At 38.8% G+C, this 23,529-nt stretch overlaps 1 protein-coding gene across 1 annotated transcript in view; it reads left to right on the top strand.

Annotated features, from left to right (window-relative positions):
* Positions 1-22,776, top strand: part of COL13A1 (collagen type XIII alpha 1 chain) — a 67,698-nt gene extending 44,922 nt beyond the window's left edge. Inside the window, exons 23-30 of the mRNA XM_063307840.1 lie at positions 153-233; positions 5,832-5,867; positions 9,685-9,738; positions 11,338-11,391; positions 11,826-11,861; positions 16,039-16,125; positions 21,275-21,313; positions 22,058-22,776. Of these exons, the coding sequence (XP_063163910.1) occupies positions 153-233; positions 5,832-5,867; positions 9,685-9,738; positions 11,338-11,391; positions 11,826-11,861; positions 16,039-16,125; positions 21,275-21,313; positions 22,058-22,060 (390 nt within the window). The 3' untranslated portion in view covers positions 22,061-22,776. The remainder of the gene's footprint in view (positions 1-152; positions 234-5,831; positions 5,868-9,684; positions 9,739-11,337; positions 11,392-11,825; positions 11,862-16,038; positions 16,126-21,274; positions 21,314-22,057) is intronic.
* Positions 22,777-23,529: the final 753 nt, after the last annotated feature.

Here is a 23,529-nt window from a genome sequence, read left to right as displayed (position 1 = left end):
TTTGCGGTCACTAGTAAAGTTAGCAAAATGTCATCTTGTCATTGCTATATAAATGTTTTTGGATGTTACCAAGTACTTTTTTCTGTAATTAACTCCTGTTTAGAAACATTCCAGGGAAGGATTTCTTTTTTTCTGATGTATTTTTCTTTCAGGGAGAAGCAGGCATTGATGGAATGAAAGGTGAAAAGGGTGTCCAAGGAGAGAAGGGAGACCGAGGTCCTCTGGGGTTGCCCGTAAGTATCTAGAAAGCAAGGGAAATCATGACAAGAAACAACAATTAACACAATTACTCATGAAAGAGAATATTTCAGATATCGCCCAGAGAAGCATATGAATCTATAATGATATCTTGGATTTGAGAAATCAGAGGAAATTCCTCCAGATTTTCATTGTTTGGGTAATGCTGACAAGGAGAAAACTGCCTCTTAGGATTTTAACATTATTTTAATCATAATCATAACAACAACAAAAAGTTTCAAATGCTAGTTCAGATGCTGAGGTATGCAAGGACTAAAAGAAATAACTTACAGAATTCATTTATTTATAAAAATGTGGAAGAGGGGAAGACTGGCAGCAATGTAAAGGAAATATCTGGTACAGTTTTCTTCCCAAGTTCATGAATTGATATTTAGTTTGGATTCCCTATCTGAGTATGAAAACTCCTATCCAGAAATACTCCATTTCCTATCTAACATGGATTAATTCATGACTTCATTCAGCTCGTTTCCCCACACAAAGTTTTTTTATACTTTGCTCACAGCAAGAAGGCACTTTGTCGATTCTTTTGCAAGCCCAGACTGTATCTTGGTCTGCTACAAGTAATTCCAGCACTTCCCAGTTACCGACATTAAGTGAATCCCACACTGTCATTAAGTGAGGACATGATCACCATTTGTGACTTCCTTCTGGCTTCCCCATTGACTTTGCTTGTAGGAAGCTGACAAAGAAGGTTGCAAATGGTGACCATGTGATTGCAGGATGCTGTGATGTCATAATTGCGAGTCAGGCACCAAGCACCAGGATTACGATCATGTGACTGCAGGGATGCTGCGACAGCCAGAATTTCTTTGACCAGCTGTAAGTACCAAACGTTCAGCGTTGTTACAAGTTCGAACGGTCGCTGAACGAGTGGTCATTAAGCAAGGACCACCTGTATTGGTGAACTCAACCACTGGAGTTCGAGTGGTTGCTCTAGAGAACATTGTAAGAGGCAGTCAGAGCTGGAATATCCACTTTTCTTACAGTCACAAGGCCATGTCAGTAACAGCCAGTAAGGAAGGGCAGACAGTAGGAAGATAATGAAGGATTTCTTTCTATCCTCTTCTACTTCTCCTGGAAGTGGGGGGAGGGAATGGAAAGCAAAACGGAAACAGAAATAGTTCTAGGAAAGCACAATTGATATCAGATGTCACATAATATTCTAGGATATTTGTTTCCTAAACTGGGATTCATAAGCATAAGGAGGGCAAGCAACATATACTGAGTTATAGTGCAGTTTGATAATACCTTATGTAAGTACTCAGCACATTAATACCCTACTTAGGAACACTTAGACCTCAGTTAGAAGTAATGTTGCTAAGTGGCAAGAAAGAAACGTATTCAGGAAAATGGCACCAAAGTAGGGAAACTAGCGCTGTTAAGAAAGACGAAATATGACAGTTGCTGTTTCTCTAGGGCACTCAATTACCATAGGATGTTTCCAGAAGAAGTGGTCCTATCATTATTCTTCCACTGACAGCCAAAGCATACTTTTGGGGGAGATGGGCAGTAATTAAATTTGAATAATTAATAAATAAATAAATAAATAAATAAATCATTATTTGGCTGCATTTCAGAAAGTCTAGCCCTGGGGGTTGGGGGAGCGGGTATTAATTGTTGGGTTTTAATACTTGTCTACCACCCAGAGTCATTGTTGTGAGCTGGGTGGCCATATAAGTTATTTAAATAAATTAATATCTCCGAATGAGCCATTCACACAATGGATGCAATATAGCTACTGGGAAATAGCATTGTTCTCTCACTTTTTTCCAATTCTTCATAGCTACCACACTTCCCTTCTCCCAAAAATTTGTAGCATCATTCTAGAACTAGGAGGTTATTTGGATTTCAAGGGTGCTTCCTACACAGCACCAATGGATTTTCACCTTAGTTCCAAGCATGCATGGTTGCATCATGGAGCTAAGGTGTGTCTTTTTCTTAGACTAAAAAACTGCAGAATTACTGTATATTCCCGGACTATTGGGGTGGGTTCCTTGGAAGACATTTACAATTGAAATGGACAAGCTGTGTGTCTGTTTTATCTCATGCTGGGCAAAATTAATGTTCTTCTTTGATTTCATCCCCATTCATCAAGGAATGACTGAAAGTGGAAAAGGAGGGATCTTTGGTGGCCTGGAACCCAAATTTTAATGAATTCTGGTTCTTGGGGAAAAGGAAAGTTCTATTTAAAGAAGATGGAGAGACGTTATCCTTCTCTTCTCCATCACATAAAAAAAAATTCTGAATTCTTGCACCATTCAGAGAAAAGGGAGAGGAAAGGCCTTCCTTTTTTGCTGGCAATGACAGTTTTCTGAATGGAACCATAGTCAGCCTGGCATTAGCTTCTCCTTCTTCTTTTATTTTTATTCAGAAGTAAACAACTGAGGGAAAGGAGAATCATTGATAAATTGGGCAGTTTTAGAAATGTGGATGGATGGATGGATAGATGAATAATTCTTCTTATCCAAGTTATTTCCCTTACCTTGATTTACTAACCCATAAGTCTTCTCCATTTATCTGATAAATTTTTGGTTTGAATTTTCTTCTAAAATTCTGACTGGAAACCTACCAGATTGGACCAGGAGCAAGTAAATTGTGCTTACTTTAAAAGCTTTATCTGAGAGATGCCTTCTTCCTAATTTCTTCTAACATTCTAAAAACTTGATAGTGTTCCCTTTGCAGACACACGTTGAAGAGTAATTTTCTGTTCAAGGACTTCCAAGAATGCCATGTGGCAACACAATATTGTTTTCACATGCTTGCATACTGAAAAATTCTTATACTTTCTTTCCAGAAACATTAAACAAGGCAGTGTGCAATAAATAAAACTTATAAAGGCAATGATAGATAAAAAACAGAAATATTTAAAAACTCAAGCTAAGGAGACGGGCCTTGATTATTCCTTGAAAAACCAGAAACGTAGATTGCAAATGTACTGTGCTGTTGTCTGGACTCTCTGTAAAAATCTATAAATGGGGAAAAAATCTCATTTGGAAAGAACAATGGTAAAAGGAGAAGGTTACAGCAAATGACATAAAGAACTTTATGTAAGAGTTACACACAGACACACACACACACACCTTCCTCCAATTCACATGAAAATGGATGCATGGCATCTTGTAATAGAAGCATCCTACTTTTTGTAAATCAAACGTCTGGGATTATTTTTCTGCTTGTAAAATCCACTTTCTATCAATTTATTTATGTAAGGTTGATTATTGCTATTTTGATCTAACATTCATGTATTTCTTAAAGCATCTTGAACAGAGATAGTACTTCAACTTCGTCCTACTTTTCAGATCTGTTCACTTCTCCTAGCAACTATTGATGCTTGGATAACTTAATAATCTCTCCAGTAAGAACAATGCAATTTGAGATTCTTGAGTTACTCAATGATTCACAACTGTAAACAGTGCTTATTGAAAGAATATCCAATCTTTTTGATCATTCTATGCAAAAGCCAATATTCAAGCTAAATCATTTAATAGGTTACTGTGATTCCGTAGCTGTAGTTATTCAGAATGAAAAAAAAATGTGTTTATTCAAAAATTCCTTTCCTAAGCCAAGTCCCAGTAGTTTTAGTACCATTTTTCCTATGGAACACTTGGGGATTTGTGGGTAAATATCAGCTGAAATATTTTTGTAAGTATATTTTATTTCTTAATAAGTCTAGTCTGAAAGCTCTCTTAAATTCCCTTTCTATATTTATTAATTTCCCAAATCTCTGAATGTAAGAAAAGGAAAGAAAGTGGATTTGTACTTCATCCTCAATTTGGGGTTTTCTATGTTTAGACTTTATACTTCAACTTTATAAGAAATTAGACTCCTAGTGTTGACCCAATTTGCCTATAGTTATAGCCTATAATTCTGGTTAGTGATTTATATTGCATTATCCAGGTATTTTTACGTTGAAGCTTAATGGCAACTTTTAGACAGTCTTTTAAAAAATGATGTATGCCATAAATTTATAAGTAACGAAGAATATTGAAAAATTGTAACCTGCAAGACACTTTAGATCCCATGTTTACTTACTTGATTTCTACTATTGTGTTTTACTCTTTTATTCTCTCATGTTTCATGGTTTTTGTTGTTTTCAAAAATGCTTTAAAATGCTTTAAAAAGCAGTTGCATTGCCTAGTAGGAAGCACACTGGACTGTACTCTCTCATCCCAATCTTCACTGGAACTCCATTCAATGTGTCTGGATGAAAGTGGCCCATTATGAGATATTGTTTGGTATTTAAATATATCTGAAGTTGTAAAAATTTCCATCACCAAAAAAGCAACGCCAAAAATTTGCCTCCTAAAATTTTAACCCCTAGCCTCATTTTTACATGTCAGTTTCCTTACTTTTTATTTTCTAATTATGAAAATAACCAGTTTATTCTATAATCTGGCTAGGCTCATATAGCATTTTCATCATTCGGGGGGTTGAGCATCTTTTCAAACACTGTAACACTTCACTGGTAAAAGGTCATGATTTCTGGAGAAGAAAATGACTGGTGTTGGTCAAACCCTGAATTCATTAGCATCTCCATCAGAATAGAACGTATGCTAGTTTTCTGTTACAAGTTTGATATCTACTTGGATTGCCAATATGTATACTCAGTAGCTTGTGAAAGTGATGTGTGATGGAGAAAGTAACGATAAAGAAGATGCTAAATGTTTCCTTTCCATGCTCTTGTATTGAAGACATGAAGCCAATACAGGTACAATACTTTTATATCCCACTGAATTCAGATGGAAGCAGTTTAAGCATCCGTACGATCATCAGACTGCATAGGAAATCCAAGTACATGATGTGGGTACTGTAGCTGTGAATGACGCAAGTGGGGAGGCTTAAAACGTTGCTCCAGCAGTTAATGAAATGGCAGTTGTGCTCTGGTCTTTCCAATATAGGCCAAAAAAGACATCTTCATACAGCCCTGCTTTTACTATAAACACTCTCCTGAAGCTGATAATGCCAACAGCAGTACACAGCTCCTTCACTCTCTTACTGTGGGAGGCATGATTACAATTTTATGCTCTGAGTAGGGATTGCAGAGTAAGTTTTAACCCTCCCCTATCACTTAAATTAACCATTGGAGCACGGCTATAATGTCTTGGATGTAATGTTTTGTTATGTCCGTTGCAGTCACTGTTGGATTCCTTTTTCTGTTTGAGAAGATTCTGAGCCTACACTAACATGTTCAAAGGAAATGTTTTCGTTTTCTAAAGAATGTCCAAGAGAATTCACTCCTACTGCCGGCCGGTGCACTTTTGCCACCGCAGGAATGTTTTCAGTTCTGCTCAGGATGAGAAAGTAAAGCCTAGGCGTTGTTGTTCCTCTGCCTGCTAAAGTATTTATCGAAGTGTGCATCCTCACAGTCCTGCTAAAGCCATCAGCTTATGTTACATTCAGTGTCTGTTTTTTTGTCAGTTTCCTTGTAAGTGCCATCACCTGTCCTTGAGAGCTAAGTTTTGTTTTATGGTTAGCACATGTTTGTCTGGTCACGGCTTCACTCACCTCTTGTTTCCCCTCCTCACCCCTTCCTTCTTGCCTTTTGTTTTGTTAACCCTTCCCTGTCTGTCCAGGGCGCTTCAGGTTTAGACGGCAGGCCTGGCCCACCGGTGAGTTCCATTTCTCCAATACCCTACATTCCTATTCCCTGATGCTGTGATTTGTCTCCTTTGTCCTGCCACAATCATATTTGTATCACTGTCTTTCAAAAACTACCACAACCTAGAGTAGAGCAAGGGAAGTAACTGCATTTTGATGCTAAACAACAGTAAAGCAGCGTTTCACATCCTTACATGTCCACGTGGTTCCAAAGATTTGGGATAATTGGCCTCTTTATTTATTTGAAACCATATCGTGTAAAATACAAGTGAAACCTTTGCATGTAGTCGTTGTACATGTTATGTACCTCTGTTGTCATATTGTCAACTGTCCATTGTCTTCTTTTTTCCTTCCCATTAAAATCTTGCCTAAAGCATCTCCACCCATTTGTTTGGTCCAAGGGAATGCCTTGAATATGAGTTGTATGGGTGAAAGGAATTCCACTGCTCTTTCATTTCAAGATTCTTGTTCTGATCTCATTAAAGCTTGGGTGCTCTTTGTAGATAGACAGGACTCTTGGAAGTAAAAGCCACACCCATCTTGCTTTGCCAGATGTCAAACTTGGATGTCCTACCTCTGCAAGTCACCTCAGTTTCATCTCTATCTGAAGTGGACAATGATCTTGAGTTCTAGTCAGTGAATGGTGTGTGAATTATGGCTAGTGGCTTAACAGTGGCTGCTGTTTCAGGACTCTTGACTTTAGTCTGTTTTTAGCCAGGTTCACACAACCAATTATTCTCTAATGGCTCTTCATGCTCCACTTGCTCACAGGCATATGGTAGATATGAAAATTATCTGAGCTGAAGAACAGCCAACACCACTGGAGAAAAATATGGGCTTCCTTCCTCATCTTCCTTCCTTTACCCTTTAGATCATAAATGATAATGAAAGTATCTTGTTTGTGCAAAAGATGGTAAAATGCAGGATATGCATGAGGCATTAGAAACTGTATATTGCTAAAATATATTGGAATTATTGACTGTGTTGATGGGGTTAACTGTCTCAAAATACCCGTCTTGAGTTAAAAACTCATTTTTTATTATTAATCAGAATTTCGTTCCAAAAGACGGATCCATTTTTTTCTCCAAAGGATTTCCAAGTTCTTGGAAATGGACAATTATTTCTATCAGGTTTCATACTAGTTCACATAGTCCCTATAATTTCAGTTTCTCTGAAATCACAAAATAATTGTATACAACTGATGATTTATATATCAGTCTTCTGTAAACGAATGCATTTGTTCTTTCTTTAATACAAGGACTTTTGCAGAACTTATTTGGAAAGGAGCTGGGGGGAGGGGTGGACAGAATATACTGTTAAGTTACATTTACTATTATATAATCCTGAATGTAAAGGTATCTCAGCTGATTGGTTACCTACCCCAAATATGCAAGTCTCTTATTCTTGAAATTCCTGGTTCTATTAAGTGAAGGTAAAGAAAGTATGGCCTTGCCTGAACCACTTTTCTTTTAAGTGGTTTCACTGAAACGGCTCCAGGCTTGCTAATTTGAAAGCCTCCAGTGCAAAACAACTGGAGAATAGTGTGCTACAATGCATAGTATTTGTAATGGTATGTGGGAAAGACCGTGGGAGACTGGGCCAAGAGACGCTGCTGAGGGAACGGTCAGATAAAAGACAGCATAGCCTGCAGTATGTACAGTACGTTCAGACCTGCAAGATTCTGCTAATGTAGCCTTACAATAAATTAGAATTAGCTCATCTGGTTGTTTCCTGTCTGGTCTACCTAGTAAGGCTGACATCTGACATCAGTCTTGGAAGTCTGAAAGTACATTTCTCCCACCACCCCCTACCCCGTTTTCCTTTACAGCCTGAGAAACTAGGAAGGGTCTCTTCTGAGCCTCTTGCCCTGCCCACTATCCAGCTGCAGGCTATGTTACAGTATTTGAGGGTATTCTTTAAGATCTAGAGCTGCACCATATGCAATTATACCCCAGGTCTGGTACTGGACATGATGCTAGCATTCGTGTAGCAGTGACAGCAAATCAGGGCTAATATTTTGCAAGCAAACAAGGATCCTGCTTGCTCTGCAATCCTAAGAAACCAGTTTTTCCCACCTTCTTCCATGCCTCTGTTTTGAAAGGAACAGGCACATTGCCTACAGTACATCTCTTGCCCTTTGGCTTTGAAGTGGAGGGAGGCTGACTCCTCCTTCCACCCATTTTGCACTCAGCCAGCAGTAGTGAGTTTCTGAAAAATCCCATTCCTGAAAAACAGAGTGGGAATGCCCTGGGAATGGCTTGCATATCAAAGCAACAGTGCTGCTGCAGGGTCAGAGTTTAAGTGTAACTCTAGACTCAGTGCATGTCAACTCTCTTTCAAGACATTCCTTCCTTGCCAGAATCTATACTGCACATCCATGAATATAATTGGAAAACAAGGAAAAGAAAAATCCCACCAAAGTGAAGCATTATTTATTTCAACAGAGGAACCTAGGTAACATTCTCATTGAAATCAGAGAGGCCAACAGTAGTTAATAAGAAGATTCAGTTTACTAGGAGAGTGTTTAAACATTCACTATTCCCAGTTGAATATTCCCAGTTTGAAGCGAAACAACCAGGGAAATCTTAATTACTCTGATTTTACAAACTGATCTAGAAGATGGATCAAAGTGTGATTGCGCAGTTGATTAACTTACCAAAATCCAATTTAATTTTAAGAATACTTGACTATAAAAAAAGAAAGTGCCTGTGAGCTAGAAATAGAGCATTTCCATTGGGTGTTCCCTCTTTCCTGCTTTAGTGAAGTGGTGCATAAATAGCACCTGGTGAATGTAAGGGTTAAACATGAATGAGTCCTCCTCATGTTGTCAGTTCTCTCTCTCTCTGTGTGTGTGTGTGTAGATAGATAAGATAGATTTTTTATCCTGCCTTTATTATTTTCTATAAATAATTCAAGGTGGGGAACATACCTAGTACCCGTCTGTAGGTTGAGTCATGGCAACTGGATTTCTTTCTTTTTGGTAGAAATGTTTCACTGCTTGTCCAAGCAGCTTCTTCAGTCATGGCACAATTAACAGCCTTTCAGGTGTAGGAACAATGCAGCCACCCTGGAAGACATATATGGGGTCCCCTTAGCAACCTTTGCCCAGACTAAAGAAGCAGCTTGGACAAGCAGCAACGCTTCTACCAAAAAGAAAGAAATCCAGTTGCCATGACTCAACCTACAGACGATTCCACCTGGATGACTGAGAATCTTCATCAACATACCTAGTACATACCTCCTCCTATTTTCCCCACAACAACAACCCTGTGAGGTGAGTTGGGCTGAAAGAGAGGGACTGGCCCAAGATCACCCAGCCGGCTGTCATGCCTAAGGCAGTACTAGAACTCACAGTCTCCTGGTTTCTAGCCTGGTGCCTTAACCACTAGACCAAACTTGGATTACTGCTTGTGGTATGGTTATCTGTCAATCTGCATGATGAATTCCTTAGGAAAAAAAGTGATTCAAATTTTACTTGCCCCCCACCCCAACTCAGCTTCTCTTTAAATGGTTTAAACTATCATTGGTGATTGCCTTCATTTTTCTACTGATTTAGCTTTGTTGGTGATCGAAGCTAAAGGTATTAAAATGTTTCATTTCATTTGTTATCTATACCCTTAATCACTCAGATAAGGATCCTACTTTTATATATAATGTAATACTGTTATCTTCCTCAACTCTAAAAGCTGTAGTGTTTTAAGTGAATACCATCTGTAATTAAGTCCTTTTCTTAGTTCTTCTTCTTCTCTTGAGGAACCATAGTCTTGTCTTGCTTGAAATATGTTTGAATAATTGGCTTCATCAATTTATTTTTACCAAAAAATTCAGGGTACTCCAGGACCAATTGGGGTTCCAGGACCAGCAGGACCGAAAGGAGAGAGGGTAAGCAATCTTTTATAATCAAGTGACTTAGAATTCAGGTACAATGGGCACATTTTAGATTGGACATGAATGTCATGTTTAAATGATGATCCTGTATAATCCTTATAATTACCAGAATTGACTAGTAATAGGAATGTTAAATTAGTGCCTTTCTGTTACCATTTCAGGGGTGCCCATAGGGTATGGTAAAACAAAATTCAAGATGGCAGCTATGATGATGCAATCAAAGCTCCTCCTACTTTTCTGTGTGTCACACATAAAAACAAATGGAGCTTTGATTGCATCATCATAGCTGCCATCTTGAATTTGAGGGCCACATCCTGTTGACACCCCATCCCCTTTTCTGTTTATTGAATAACGATTGAAATATGCTGTCTGCAAGCTCATGGTAGCTGGCATGATGTGAAATAATAAAAGCAGAAATAAGAAAGTGAAGACATTAGGTGATTAGGGTTTTCAAACCCACCAATCAGCAGCTGATATCCACTGTTGTTTCTTTTTCACTACATAGCTGTGCATGTTCTGAGGCAACGTATGGAGTCAGTAATGTGCTAGAGGAAATAATAAATTGAAAATCCAGATAAGAACAGAGATGCTCAAGAAATTGTGTTTTAGCCTAGGCTGCATGGAATGATGCTTCTAAAACACAGGCTTATCACGCACAAGTTATTCTGGACCCAGTTTAATTCTTTAGATGACAGCTGTAGCCAGAGATATTACCTCAGTGTGCTGATGATAATCCAGCTGTACTTCTTAACCCTGGGTTATGCAGGTGAAGCTGACAATGTACTGACCCAGAGTCTGGAGGATGTTCGGGTCTGGGTGGGGCAGAACAAACTTTGACTCAATCCTGAAAAGGCTGAGTGGCTGTGGCTCTTTGGCCTCCCAGGGTTGGGGATGTTCCCATCCTTGGTCTTGGATGGGTAGCACTTCCCCATTTGAGACTGGTGCACAGCTTGGGGATTCTTCTGAACTCACAGCTTCTGCTCAAAGAGCAGATGGCAGCTGTGGCCAGAGGCCCTTTGCACAGGTTCATCTTTTTTATTTTACCAGGTTTCTTAAACTGCCTTGAACTATGAGCACAGGCAAGGTAGAAAAATCTTTACAGAATGAAACTGGAGATGTGCTTTTGTTTTACGACTGAAAGGCGGTTATTCCTATAAAACAGCAGTGGGCAGGGGACAGGGTAAGATTTACTGTTAAATAATTTGTTGATTTGCAGTCCAAACAGCAAGGACATCTGACTCACAACTGTATTATGCAGCAACACCAAAAAGGTTTCTCTCTCTCCCACACACATCTAAATCAGATAGCTCAGACAGGAGAAAGCTTGTGAGGAGGAACTAAAAGGAGCTTTTTGTATGACCTCCCAGAGGCACAGGCATCCTGGTACTTATGTTCAGAACCATTACAGTTGCCCCAATTCCTGGGCTGCTGTTTTCCACCTAGCTCCAGTTAGTCAAGCTCACAGTTATTAAAAATTAATTTATGCATGGTTGGACATTCCCTGATGAAGAGACATCACTGTGGCTGCAGTACTAAGTCTAAGTACTATGTCTACAATCCAGAATTATTTCTGTCTTCCTAATTCTATTTCAGGGAAATAAGGGAGATCCTGGTTCTACAGGACCGATAGGACCAGCAGGACTTCCCGTAAGTAGAGACCCAGTGTTCCTCTCTGACAATTTTTCATTTTGCATCAATTACATCCTGCTGGCGTGTCTTTTTTGAAAGTGCTAGAGGCTTTAAATGTTCTCTCCACAAGCAGAAACAATAAAAATCTTCTGCTATGTTGCTGAAAAATTGTAAGGCTCAAAAGTGAACATTATACTTGCCAGTCTGCTTTTATTTAAACTCAGGGATGCAAAAAATGTTCATGCAGATAAACCCCCAATGTGAGAAATCAAAATTAAGTTTTATATACTGAAGTGTAGTAGGTTGTAATACTTGGAAAAATATAGGTTATAACAGGGTATGCTTTCTGGACCTCCACAACAATTCCAGGTTGGGGGCAACCTGATTATCACCCTAATTCTGCATATCTTGAAGTGACATAACTTTTTCAAAGTTGTAAAAATATTTTGTAGGGCTTTCAAGGCTCTCCGGGTGAAAAGGGAAATCGGGTAAGTCTTCAATTAAGCTTGTTTGCATACTTTTGTCTTTAAGAAATGGTGGAATGATTAATTTTTTATGGCATAGAAAAGATAAGAACATCCTATTAGGAAGCTGCACAAGTTTTTGATGACAATACTGTTTAGTTAAAAAAAACATTTCAAATAAATTTCATAGTTAAAATTAACTTGCAACAAATATTTGGTTGCTAATTAGACATAGAACATGCCTCTGTTCATCATGACCCCAAGGTTGATGTCACATATTAATCATTCTACTTCTAGTTATGTTCCGTAATTTCCTCTAGATATAAATACAACCTTTATTATCAGGACACTAAGTAACTTAGCAAAACCCTGATATTTTTTTTGTTGGTTTTAAATTTGTAAAGAATTTGGACATACAATGTCCAGTCTTTGTTACCTAAAGGCTTGGATTTTGTTCCAACAAGTTGGTTGACTAATGAGACATTTGGTAAAATCAGATAAACTTTTTGATTAGAATAAGCCACTGGGAGAAATTAGACTTGTCTTAGCTGTGGCTCATAATGCAAAAAAAAAAAAAAAAAATGCAAGAACCATTTACTAGGAGCAAAAATCCAAAATTTCATACTGTAGCCTGTGAGTGGTGTGTTTGCAAAATAATGAGACAGAAGGATTTGAATTAGAGCAGACATCTACCATGCCACGACCAATTACTGCAGAAATAGTCCCTTAGTCTTCAATAATGAAACATGTTCCTAGTCTTTTTCACATGTTGATGTGAAAAAGTTGCTAAAAAGCCTGATGTCTGGTACACAGCGGTATCTGACAAGAAAAGGCTATCAGTAGCTTCTCAGAGATGCAGATATTTTCCTCAGATAAAATGTAGGGGTAGCCTAATTCTACGCTGATTATGCTGGACCCAGTTCAGTATCTGTGAAAGCTGCATGAAAGGCTGGTGAAAAATGCAAGCTCTGGCCCCTTCATTTGACTCTGGTCCTTCCTCCCCTTCTGCATGGTGGTTTCCTTTCAATCCTACTGGGAAGAAAGCAACCAGGAAGAACCAGAAAAGAGCTGTGGGAAGAACAGGGCTCAGTACCTCATTCCTGAGCATCTTTTAAGAGTCCCCTCTCAACTCCTGTTTTCTAGAGACCTACTGTAGTAGCCAGTCTAATTCTGACCCAGAAATCTGCTCACTCGCAAGCTAGTCATTTCTTTTCTGCAGCTCCACTCCGCTGTTTTGGGACTTACCGCTGAAGGATCTGGTAACCTCTTAATGCAACGGAGTCGAGACTGTGTGGTACATATAATAAGAGCTAGGGAGAGCAGAATGTTCTTGGAGCAAACCAACTGAAAAAATATCAATGCGAAAGCTATCTGTTCAAGTGGAATTTGTGATTTCAATGTGTTCTTTTTTTTCCCCTGTCTACATGTGTGTTTGCGCGTGTGTCTTTTCCTTGCTTCTACAGGTCCACCTTTGTCCCTCTTATCCCTTCCTGCTCTTCTGCCTTTTCTCCTGAGTCCTTCTTCCTCTTCCTGCGCAACCCATTCTGCATTTTCTCCTGGATTATCCTTCCTCCATGCCAGCGTTTGATCCTGGGTGACCTCTCCTTTCCCATCCATTTTTTTTTCCTCCTGCCAGCTTAATGTTTCAATCCCATTCATTTCTCCCCCCCAAAATTAAAAAAAAAAAAAAGAGTGGGGAAATCTATTTCAACCTAATTTTATGTTGTCATCTAATCCTTATACCAAATACTAAATGAAATTTCCTTCCTGGCAATCCCACTTACCTTTTATATCCATGAGCACGTATCAAAACTTGCATATGTTACTGACATTCTAAATTGGTCCAGAAAGGGAATATTGTTCTCTCACTGAATATTGGTCCTTGGCTTGATGTGGCTCTGTTCAAAATAGACTGACCTCAGAGGCATTCAAGGTGATTTTGCAGCTTTAAACAGGAAGTTGGCATCAGGCCCACAGCCTCTATTTTTATCCCATTGAGGTTCAACTTTAAGAAGTTAAATAGGACACAACAGCTTTAAATTGCTTTGCTACCTTATGTCTCCTATAAAATCAAAATCACAATAGGCCCTGACTGCCTATCAGTTTAAAATGTGATATTTTAAGCTTTTTAAAATAACAATTCAGCATTGACATTAGCTGGTATTCTTTTCAGGAAGCAAGTCACCTTTTAAAATACCTTTTACATTTCTTCTTGAAAAGATGATGTTAAAAAAAAACCCAACAGAACTAAATATAAATAGTTGATGTGTTCAATTACATTCTGCCTATGGCGCATATGCAAAATTAGACTGTGGGCTACTGCTCCAGGCTCAGTTAAAGGACAATCCACCCATCCTTGTGCCAGCAGGCAATTATACCTACATAATATTTGCTGCCCCCTTTGCCAATCTCCACCATGCCACAAGCAAGGTGCTGGCAAAAGTAGTGTTCTTATTTAGTATATGCAGGACATGTTAAGGAAAGGGATTGGTGGATCCTCTAACTCTGTTTTCCTCCCTTCCCCCAAAAAACTCACCAGGTGGTGAGAAAGTATCCACCAATCACTGCCCTTAGTATGAGATGAAGCTGGGATGAGGAAGAGGCAAGTTTGATCGGATGGATAGAAGGGGATTTTCATTCTGGGTTTTGCATGGTGGAGCCCAACAATAGCCTGACTAACAGGTGACAGGTGCTTTGGGGGGATGGTACAGTGAAGTGGGAGAGAGTGTTAGCATTGTACCAGCCAACCCCTGGTCCAGCACCTGTTACTGCACATGAGTTTTCCTACCCTTTCAGAAATTCAGGGGGCTATACAGGACAGGAGGGAGACATGCACAGGGCCGCAACTGGGGGGTGGGGGCAACCAGGGCATGTGCCCCAGGCGCCGCACTGGGGGGGGTGCCAAAATGGGTGCAGAATCCATGTTTGCCCTGGGTGACAGAGACCCTAGTTGCAGGCCTGGGCATGCATGACACTGCACAGCCCCTGCACCCCAACCAGTGGGGGGTGGTAGGAATCTTCCTTCTGCTTCACTAACCAACCACTCCCTGTACCTATTGTAACAGCAAAAAGACAAGTGGGGGAGTTGTGTGATGCAGCAGCAGGGAGACTCCCCCACCATGCAACCCTTGGGCTATTAACACTTGACAGGTGAACAATCCTCACTATTGTTAAGTTAGGCTATTTTTAACATGGGTTTAGCGCTCTTCTGAAAGAGTGCTAAATCTGTATTTCAAAGTAGCCCGAATAATAGTTATTAGGTATGAGAGGGATGCACAATCCAATGGGGGTTCTCATGGACTGGAGGAGGGGGAGTATGCCCACACCAGCTTCAGTTGGCCAGTAGGCGGTAGGCTGATTCCATCTCCTATGGTTTATCTGACTAGACCATCAACATAATGGAGAGTAAAGCATGTCAGATTGTATCCAAAGCAAATGTTTTGGAATAGGAGGGAAAACAAGAGGCAGACGAAGGCAGTGTTATGTAAAAGGAGGTTGCTGGGGCATATCTGTGCATGTTTGACACAGGGGAGGAAATGCCCAGCGACAGCAGTATTGTGTGATCACTGCTAGCTCCCATGGAGTCTCATTCTTGTTCATAGGATTTCAAAGAATCCGGCTAGATATATGGCCCATTGGAAGTAAAACCATCTTTAACAAAAGTATCTTAGAAGTTCTAGCTTTTGCAGAACATCTCCTGGGAGAGAAGAAAACCTATGAACATATCTTTAGGGTTGGTTTGTGTTTATCACTGACCATCAGGAAAAGTGGAATGAACAGGAAAAAAAAAAAAGAGAGCAATGATTTCCATGAAATAAAATCATTTATTAAGTCTTTAGGTCCTCCTGAGATCAGAACTTTCCACCAAACTTAAGGAAATGACCACTGAACAAGCAGGAGAAACTGTTGTTTCCCATGGCGTGACTTGGGAACATCTTGGCCTCCCTCTTGCTGCCTGACTGATGGATGTGGAAGAACAAAATCCTTTTAATTCTTCTAATTCGAAATTTTAACCATGGCGTAAAATGCACTCATTTCAATGCAAAAGTAAAATTCACCCGTGTCCGTGCAAAACTGTTTCCTGCAAAAGCTTAAAGAATCAAGCCTTTGAAGTGATTATTCTTATATTTTGTTTCTGTAATTCAGCCGTGGATTAGATGGTCCGTTTATGTAATTTTTTTTAATAAACTATTATTCGCAGGGGGAAAGGGGCAAGAAAGGCTCTAGGGGGCCTAAAGGGGATAAGGGAGACCAAGGAGCGCCTGGATTAGATGCACCCTGTCCATTGGTATGTTTTGTTTTATCAGATGTATTGTTTTAAACTAAGCCGCTGGGGAAAAAAGAAGGAGTAAAGACAATCGTAGTATATCGCATTACAATATTAGATTTTCGTTCATTTACTGCTGGGTGTGAGACGAAATATGAAGTTTTGGAAGCAACTGGATTTTGAAGAAGTAGAAAACCTTAATGCTTCTTCACCCGCTTCTTTAAAGTTAGGTCCAGGTCATCTGCCAACTTGATCCCTTGTCTGAACACGTTAGCTGTGCCAGGCAAATTGTGTCGTGTGGAAGTGTTGTGTGGAAGACAGTATGAAAGTTCTGCACGACAATCCGATCTGCAGTGTGTTCACGCCGTCACTTGATGTGGCAGCCATCAGGTGAATCTGCCGAGATCAAACGGGAATCTAAAGCACCTTCTTTTTTCCCATCACTGGTGATTAAATGATGTAATTGAAAACAACTTGTGGTTGATAACGATGCCAGGCACTCAGCTTATGATCCCAGTAGAAAACAAACTGATCATGGTGTGAAGAAAAGGAGAATGTCCTTCATATGGAACTATTCCATTAATGGTCTGTTTAATCCCCCACTCCCAGTCTTCTAAAGCTCTCTGAAGATTAATTTCGAAGATGGGCCACTTTGTAGAAACCTTTACAATTAACTCTTTACCTCCTATATCCAGAAGGAAGACATATCTCTAAGACTTCTTCTGACTTTTTACAATTAAGCAATACATTCCAGTCATTCCAGAAAACAAAAAGTTATTTCTCTTTCTTCACCATGGTACATAAATACACGGGATATATAAACTGAGTGCATTTGGCATATAATTGTTTACAGAGTTTCTCCATCCAGAAAATGCGGATCATCTACTCTGACTAAAGTAATTCTAGCGGTTGATTTCATGAACAGGGACTCCGAGGTTTTAAAGGCGAGAAGGGTGAGCCGGGGTTACCAGGGCTGGACGGGCTGGATGCCCCTTGCCCATTGGTATGGTGTTACCTTCCCTTTCCTGCATGCTCTAGATTGTGTTGGTTCACCTGCTCTTGAAAGATCCTTTCCAGATCTCTAGCTGCTTTCCAGAGCATTGATGCTCAGGGTGCTTCCAGGCAGCCAGTATCCCAGGGCAAATAGCCTCATGCAGATAATTTGATGCCCCACACTCCCATAGCACATTTTTAAAACTAAGATAAAAAATGGGGGAAAGTGATAGGAAAATAAGGCAAGATTTCAAATGGAAGATGACAGAATCTCCTCTATGGGTGGAGTACAATTACATAGCAAACGCATGGCCAGAAGCACTCAAAGCATCATGCATGACTGCTTTGAAAATGAGCTTACAGATAGTCCTCAACTTATGACCGTTCATTTAACAATGGTTCAAAGTTATGACAGCCTCGGAAAAAGTGCTTTATGACCTGTACTCACACTTACAACCATCATACCACCCCCATGATCACATGATTGCAATTCAGGCACTTGGCAACCAGCTCACATTTACTGTACAACCGGTTGCAGCATCCTGCAGTCATGTGATCATGATTTGCGGTTTCCAGCGAAAAACATCCACTGGGGAAGCTGGATTTGCTTAGCGACCATCATAAGAATGGTTTTAAAGTTGGGTCTGGTCACATGGTGAGTCAACTTATGACCGCAATGACTTACGACAGAAATTCTGGCCCCAGTTGTGGTCATAAATGGAGGACTAGCTGTAGTCGCTACTGTCATTCTTCTTGCCCTACGTGAGACTGATCCTGGATTTGAAAAGCTCACATTTGCTTTACTTCTTCATTAACCTTACTCTCACATATTTCTTGTTTACTTGCCTTAAACATTTGTCTGCACCCAAGAACGCTTGGCTGATACCGATGGTGGGAAGAGAGCCCTTTGAAAACCCTCCATCCAAAAAGTTCACAAATTTGGTCTTTTTCACTATTTGTGCTTGCCCTTACTTATTGGAGGCAGTCTTTTTTTCTTTTTTCATTTCCAGTCGAGGACCTCCTCTCAGAGGTGACAATATGGAGCAGAACTAAAATCAATGGTGGGTGAGCATACAGCTTGCCCATGCCAATCAAACTATTTTGTTAAAATCTATGCTACCTTTCATTCATACAAGTAAGTTCTAGGGCAACACTCAAAGATAAACAAATCATAAACAAAACACAATGAAACATAATAAATGTCACTTGTGTTCAACTTACTTTGCTTTTAAATAACCTCCAGGTGTTCTGGTAGGACTGTTGACACTTTCTATACCAACTCTTTCTATACCACGACGGAGGAATTTGCTCCAATTGGGAACAAGATCCCAGCAGTGCTTTGTAATATTTATTTGTGGGGTGAGCACAGAGGAATTATCCGGTTTGTTTTTATAACAAGGGGAAACCCCCTTGAAGTAGCAGAAACAGACGAACAATGGAAATTGTTGTAGAGGAAAATGCCAAGTGGCTTTTCCGATCTTATTTTGAGACTTCGTTTGGTAAAAACATACAGCATTGGGCAATTTCACCTTTCCTTAATTTCAAAAGGGATAAATTAGACCTCTAATCATTCATGTAAGTTTTTAAAACACACAAATTAATTGAGCAGGGGAGAAATGCAACGCCATAGGATAACTGTTGAGCAATACATGGAATATGAAATGAATCAGGTTTGCTTCAAACACTTCTGAGAACTGGACGAGGCCCTCAATAGCATTATTAGCATGCAAACGAAGAATTTCAACAAGGAAACCCAGATTAAAATTTCAAATTCTAGTTATTTAAATGCATAATTATTTGTAAGCTGCCCAGAGTCATCGTACGTGAGATGGGCGGCAAAGAAATTTAATAAATAAATAAATAATCAATCCATTTTTGCTCATTCTGCATATACCCTAATTTAAACATGAATGCTTGCTCTTTTTTTTTGTACAATTTGGAAATGATTATATACAGTACATATGTGTACATTTGCATCTATCTCACAGAATATTCTGGCAATCACAAGGTGAAACCTCAGAAAAGTTAAGCACACCTAACTTTGATAAGAATTAAAATAGTTCAGTCTGAGATTCTTAGGATTAGTTCCAACTGATTTGTTGCCAAATACTCTGCAGAATAGTCTTCATTTATTGGTGCTATTTTGTAAAAGACATACCATATATATTCATCATTCATATAGGACTAGGAATACAATTTGTAAAAAAAATTAAGCATAGTTTTGTTGTTTATATTCTTAAATTAATATGCTTTCTGACTCAAGCATGCAAGCCACTTACCATTTGCCTTTCATTCTATCATTACAATTCAGCTAATCTGTATTCTGTGCAAATTTAGTGATTATGCTTTTTCAATTTGAGATACCTAATTTTTCCTTTTTACTAATATGTGTTTCCATTCCCAGCCTTTGCAAAGAAATATTCTATTGTGACTATATCCTGCTGTTGATCCCTGAGTTGTAACTCCTATCACACTCTCTCTAACTTTGGGGTTTACGTGCAATGCACTATATAATTAATTCCCACCAATGGGATCATTGTACCAATGGAATGTTTTTCCACTTCTTGTTAATAGAACCTTAGCTATTGAATTTTACAGATGTAAATATTGTTAGGAAATGGCAGCATTAAAGACATTGATTTAGAAAGTACCTGATTATGTAGAGGCCAAATTTGTTACTTAAGACACCTCCCTTCAAGGATTCTGCACCAGCTCTGGTCCTCTGTGATCCCATGATGTCAGCAGTGTTTGGCACTGGAGTCAATTTATCTCAGACTCAACTGCAATTTATTTGAAACTGCCACAAGGCAGTCTTTTTCTTTTCCTTTCTGGAAACCCTATAAGTATATGAAGCATGTGGACAGTCCAGTTCCCCATTAGTGGAAACTCTTGGCACAACACATATTCTGGCAGGGTTTTTAAAGGGGAATGGTAGCTTGATAGTTTTGCAGCTCTCCCTCAAAAAACCAGATTTTTATTTGAGGAGGGCATATAAACAGATAAATCCATACAACATGCAGGGTTTGGTGGTGTTGGAGAAAATGCTAGCTATTTATTTTATTTCTGTTTCTCTGGAGAATGGGGAGGAGAGGGCATTTTTGTTACTTCAAGACCTATTATGGCTCATGACAGGACAATCACTGAATGATGTTCTTTGTTCCTTGTTCCTCGCTTTTCAAGGTGAGCAGAAGTTAAGACTATCACAGACTAGTTTCAAACTATTTTTGAAGGACTGGGAAAATTATGGCAGTATGGAAGTGCCTTTAACATATTCCCTATCAATCTATTTTAAAACAGGTGTCATCAGATGTTACTTTCTAATACAATTTTCTAGAGTATTGTTTAGTACCGTAACGAGAAAACATACATAGCAATTTGACAACGTTTCTTCCTGAAATTAGATTAGTCCACAGGACTGGCTGGATCTAATCAGTATATTACTATATATACAATGTGTATGGGTGTGCCTACATATAAACCGTAGATATTCATTCAAGCTTTCAAATAGAGAGAGTGTTCGTACAGTATATTCAAAAAATCTGAAAAACAAAAGAGTATATGAGAACACTCTTGTATTTCACAGAGGGAGTTAAGATTTTAAAGACCTTATGAACACTCTTGGGTATTGGTCAAATAGCAGGAACATACAGTACTTGTCTCTGAAGAATATTTAGAAATACTGAACTTGTAACAAAGCAGTACATAAAGGGCACCTGTGCTGCTCACCAGCATATGCACTACCCTTTTGGTAGCAGGTGAACTGCAGTTTCCCTCTGCACTGTGTTATACTCAGAAGGCTAAGAAGGAGCATTTGAAGGAAAGACTTGGTCTTTCTCAACCAGCAGAAGCTCCATCCTTGAAGTGTGATCTTCACAGCCATCACAGGAATCAGTGGCCAGCCTTACTGATTTTGAGGGACCTAGATTTCACATACTCAGTAGATCATACCAAAAGGCTTAAAGTCAGATAGATGATGGGGATATTGGTCATGTGCATTTTGCAGCATAGAACTGGACATCCCTTTGGCATCCACTATGACCCTAAGCAAGACGTATTGCATTAGGCTAATTTACATCAATTATTTTAAATGCTGTACAGTGTCTATGGTTATAAATTTTCTCATGTTTTAGTCTCTTCCTCTCCTTGTCTACCCTGATTATATAATTCTCTCTTGCAGGGGGAAGATGGGTTGCCAATTCAGGGATGCTGGAATAAGGTAAAATAATTTAAATTATGGCATGTTATGATACTGGTGCTATTGCATGTTGTGAATATAGTACCAAAATATAAAGCATGAAGGATGTATAGTAACATATAATCTTTCCATGTAGTAACTGCCCAGAGTCCCTCTTTTGGGGGAGATGGGCGGTAACAAAATTTGAAGAATAAATAAATATGTACAATTACAGTTACATTATACAAATCTACAATTACATATTATAGTACATAATGTTTAGGGCAAAATGATACAGAGCTTTTTTTAAAAAATTGCTTCCTCTTAAGAGGCTACTTAGCCTTACAAAGAAAGCTCATTGGCTTCAGTGGGGATTTTCTCTTCTAAGGGTAGTAACAGTTTAGATTACTTTTTGTAATCTAAATTACAAATTACTATTACAATTTGCATGCTAATAGTGCTGCAAAAATGCAGAAGGGAAAGGTTGTGTGCCTCTAACAACAAAATTGGCCATTTGGTGTTCCTTTTTAAAAAAAAAAAATCAGTTATGATACCTTACAGAAAGTCAGATTCCAGAGTTTGGGTATATAATTCAACATCACACTGACATCTTTAATGTTAAGAGATTTCCCCATGAATCTACTTAAGTATATTGAAATATGATTCAAAAGAGTACCCAAAGTTCACAAGATTACATATATCATGTGGGTCAATGACCCCTCAGTCTTTTACACCTCCAACAGGATAAGTGACACTAACATAGTTTTATATGTTTTTCTTTTGCAGTGAATATTCTAACCATGGACTGGCCTGTGTGTCTGTGTGTATGTTTGTGCATAGAATATTTATTTTTATACATCGTTCTTTTTTGAAAGTGCCAACAGATATGCATAAAAAGGTGCATATTTTTGTACATAAAATGCTACAATTTGCCTTTAGCTGTCTGCCAGTTGCTTGTATAATTATATATATGTTGATAACTATGCTTCTTGCATTGTGGAATTCAGCTGCAATATTTGCATGATATTTGTGCACTCAAAGTAAGTGCTACAGCTTAATAAGCTGCTGCATAAAGATGCCAGAAAGAACCATTCTATGTACATACAAAGACAAAAATTATTTGACAACGGGTGCAAGAACAGCTTAAAATACTATGGATTTTGGTTATTAAAATGGAATTTAGCATTTGTAAATAAATTCTATATTGGTATTTTAATGTGCAAAATGAAATCAACATAGTGAGAGATAACAGGGGCAAGCTATCTTCACTTTTACTATACAGAAAGGGTAGAAGTAACACACAACATTGTTCAGAATTGAGGATAACAAAGTAGGCATATACTTGCCCAGAAAAGGTACCTAATGTCTTTAATGCGTCAAGACAAAGTTGATTTTTTCCCCATCAGATTCTGATCATTGACAGAAGCACAATTTTTGATGCAAAAATATGGAGATTTAAATGTAGTTCTGATCAATTTAGCAAATAATGGAAATTTTTAGCATTTTTACATGGCTTTTCAAAAGATTTGGAAACTTCATAGATTGAGCCTCCAGAGGCAAGGACCATCAGGAATAAACCGGGTACTATGCTCCCTCCTCTATAAATTCATTGGACACCGTTTTCCAATATCCTTGTGCCACTAGGTCCATTTAATGCTCTGTTGAAGGAAATTCCTTAAGAACAACAATGCAGGAAAGAAGAGGGCAACAGGCACCTTTTTTTCAGAGCTGCAATGTTTTGTAAAGAACTGGAAGGGAAATGCTGAACAGCCCATGCAGCATATCTTGCTGTCCTCCCTGGCTCATAATCTCAGCCTCAAGCTAAACAGAATTTGGAAGATTATAATAATGGGTTATGATTACCATTATTTAAAACACATTTACAGAAAATTGGGTGGGGGGAAATTCTGTGTGTGTGGTTTTTTTTAATCCCAACATCTGTAAGTGATCATCATGAAAATAGATTAGCACCATAGAACAAACAGAAGTACTACTGTACCATTTTCTTTGACTCACATCTCCTTTCTAAAACTGCCATTTCTTGGGCCTAGGACCACACTTTGAGAAACACTGGTTCTAACTCTCTTACACTGGAAGTGGTTAGCAAATGCTAGATTTTTGTGTTGTTACTTTGTGTTGTTACTACTAATCTTGGGCACAATATACCCCCCACAACTTATTAGCACACTTCTTCATATTGAAATTTGATAAACCCTCAGTTTAACAGACCTGGTTAAATTGAGGGTTTTTTTATATTA

This window comes from Candoia aspera, chromosome 6 (assembly GCF_035149785.1).
Source record: "Candoia aspera isolate rCanAsp1 chromosome 6, rCanAsp1.hap2, whole genome shotgun sequence".
Taxonomy (NCBI): Eukaryota; Metazoa; Chordata; class Lepidosauria; order Squamata; family Boidae; genus Candoia; species Candoia aspera.
This window is presented reverse-complemented; position numbering and strand designations above follow the sequence as displayed.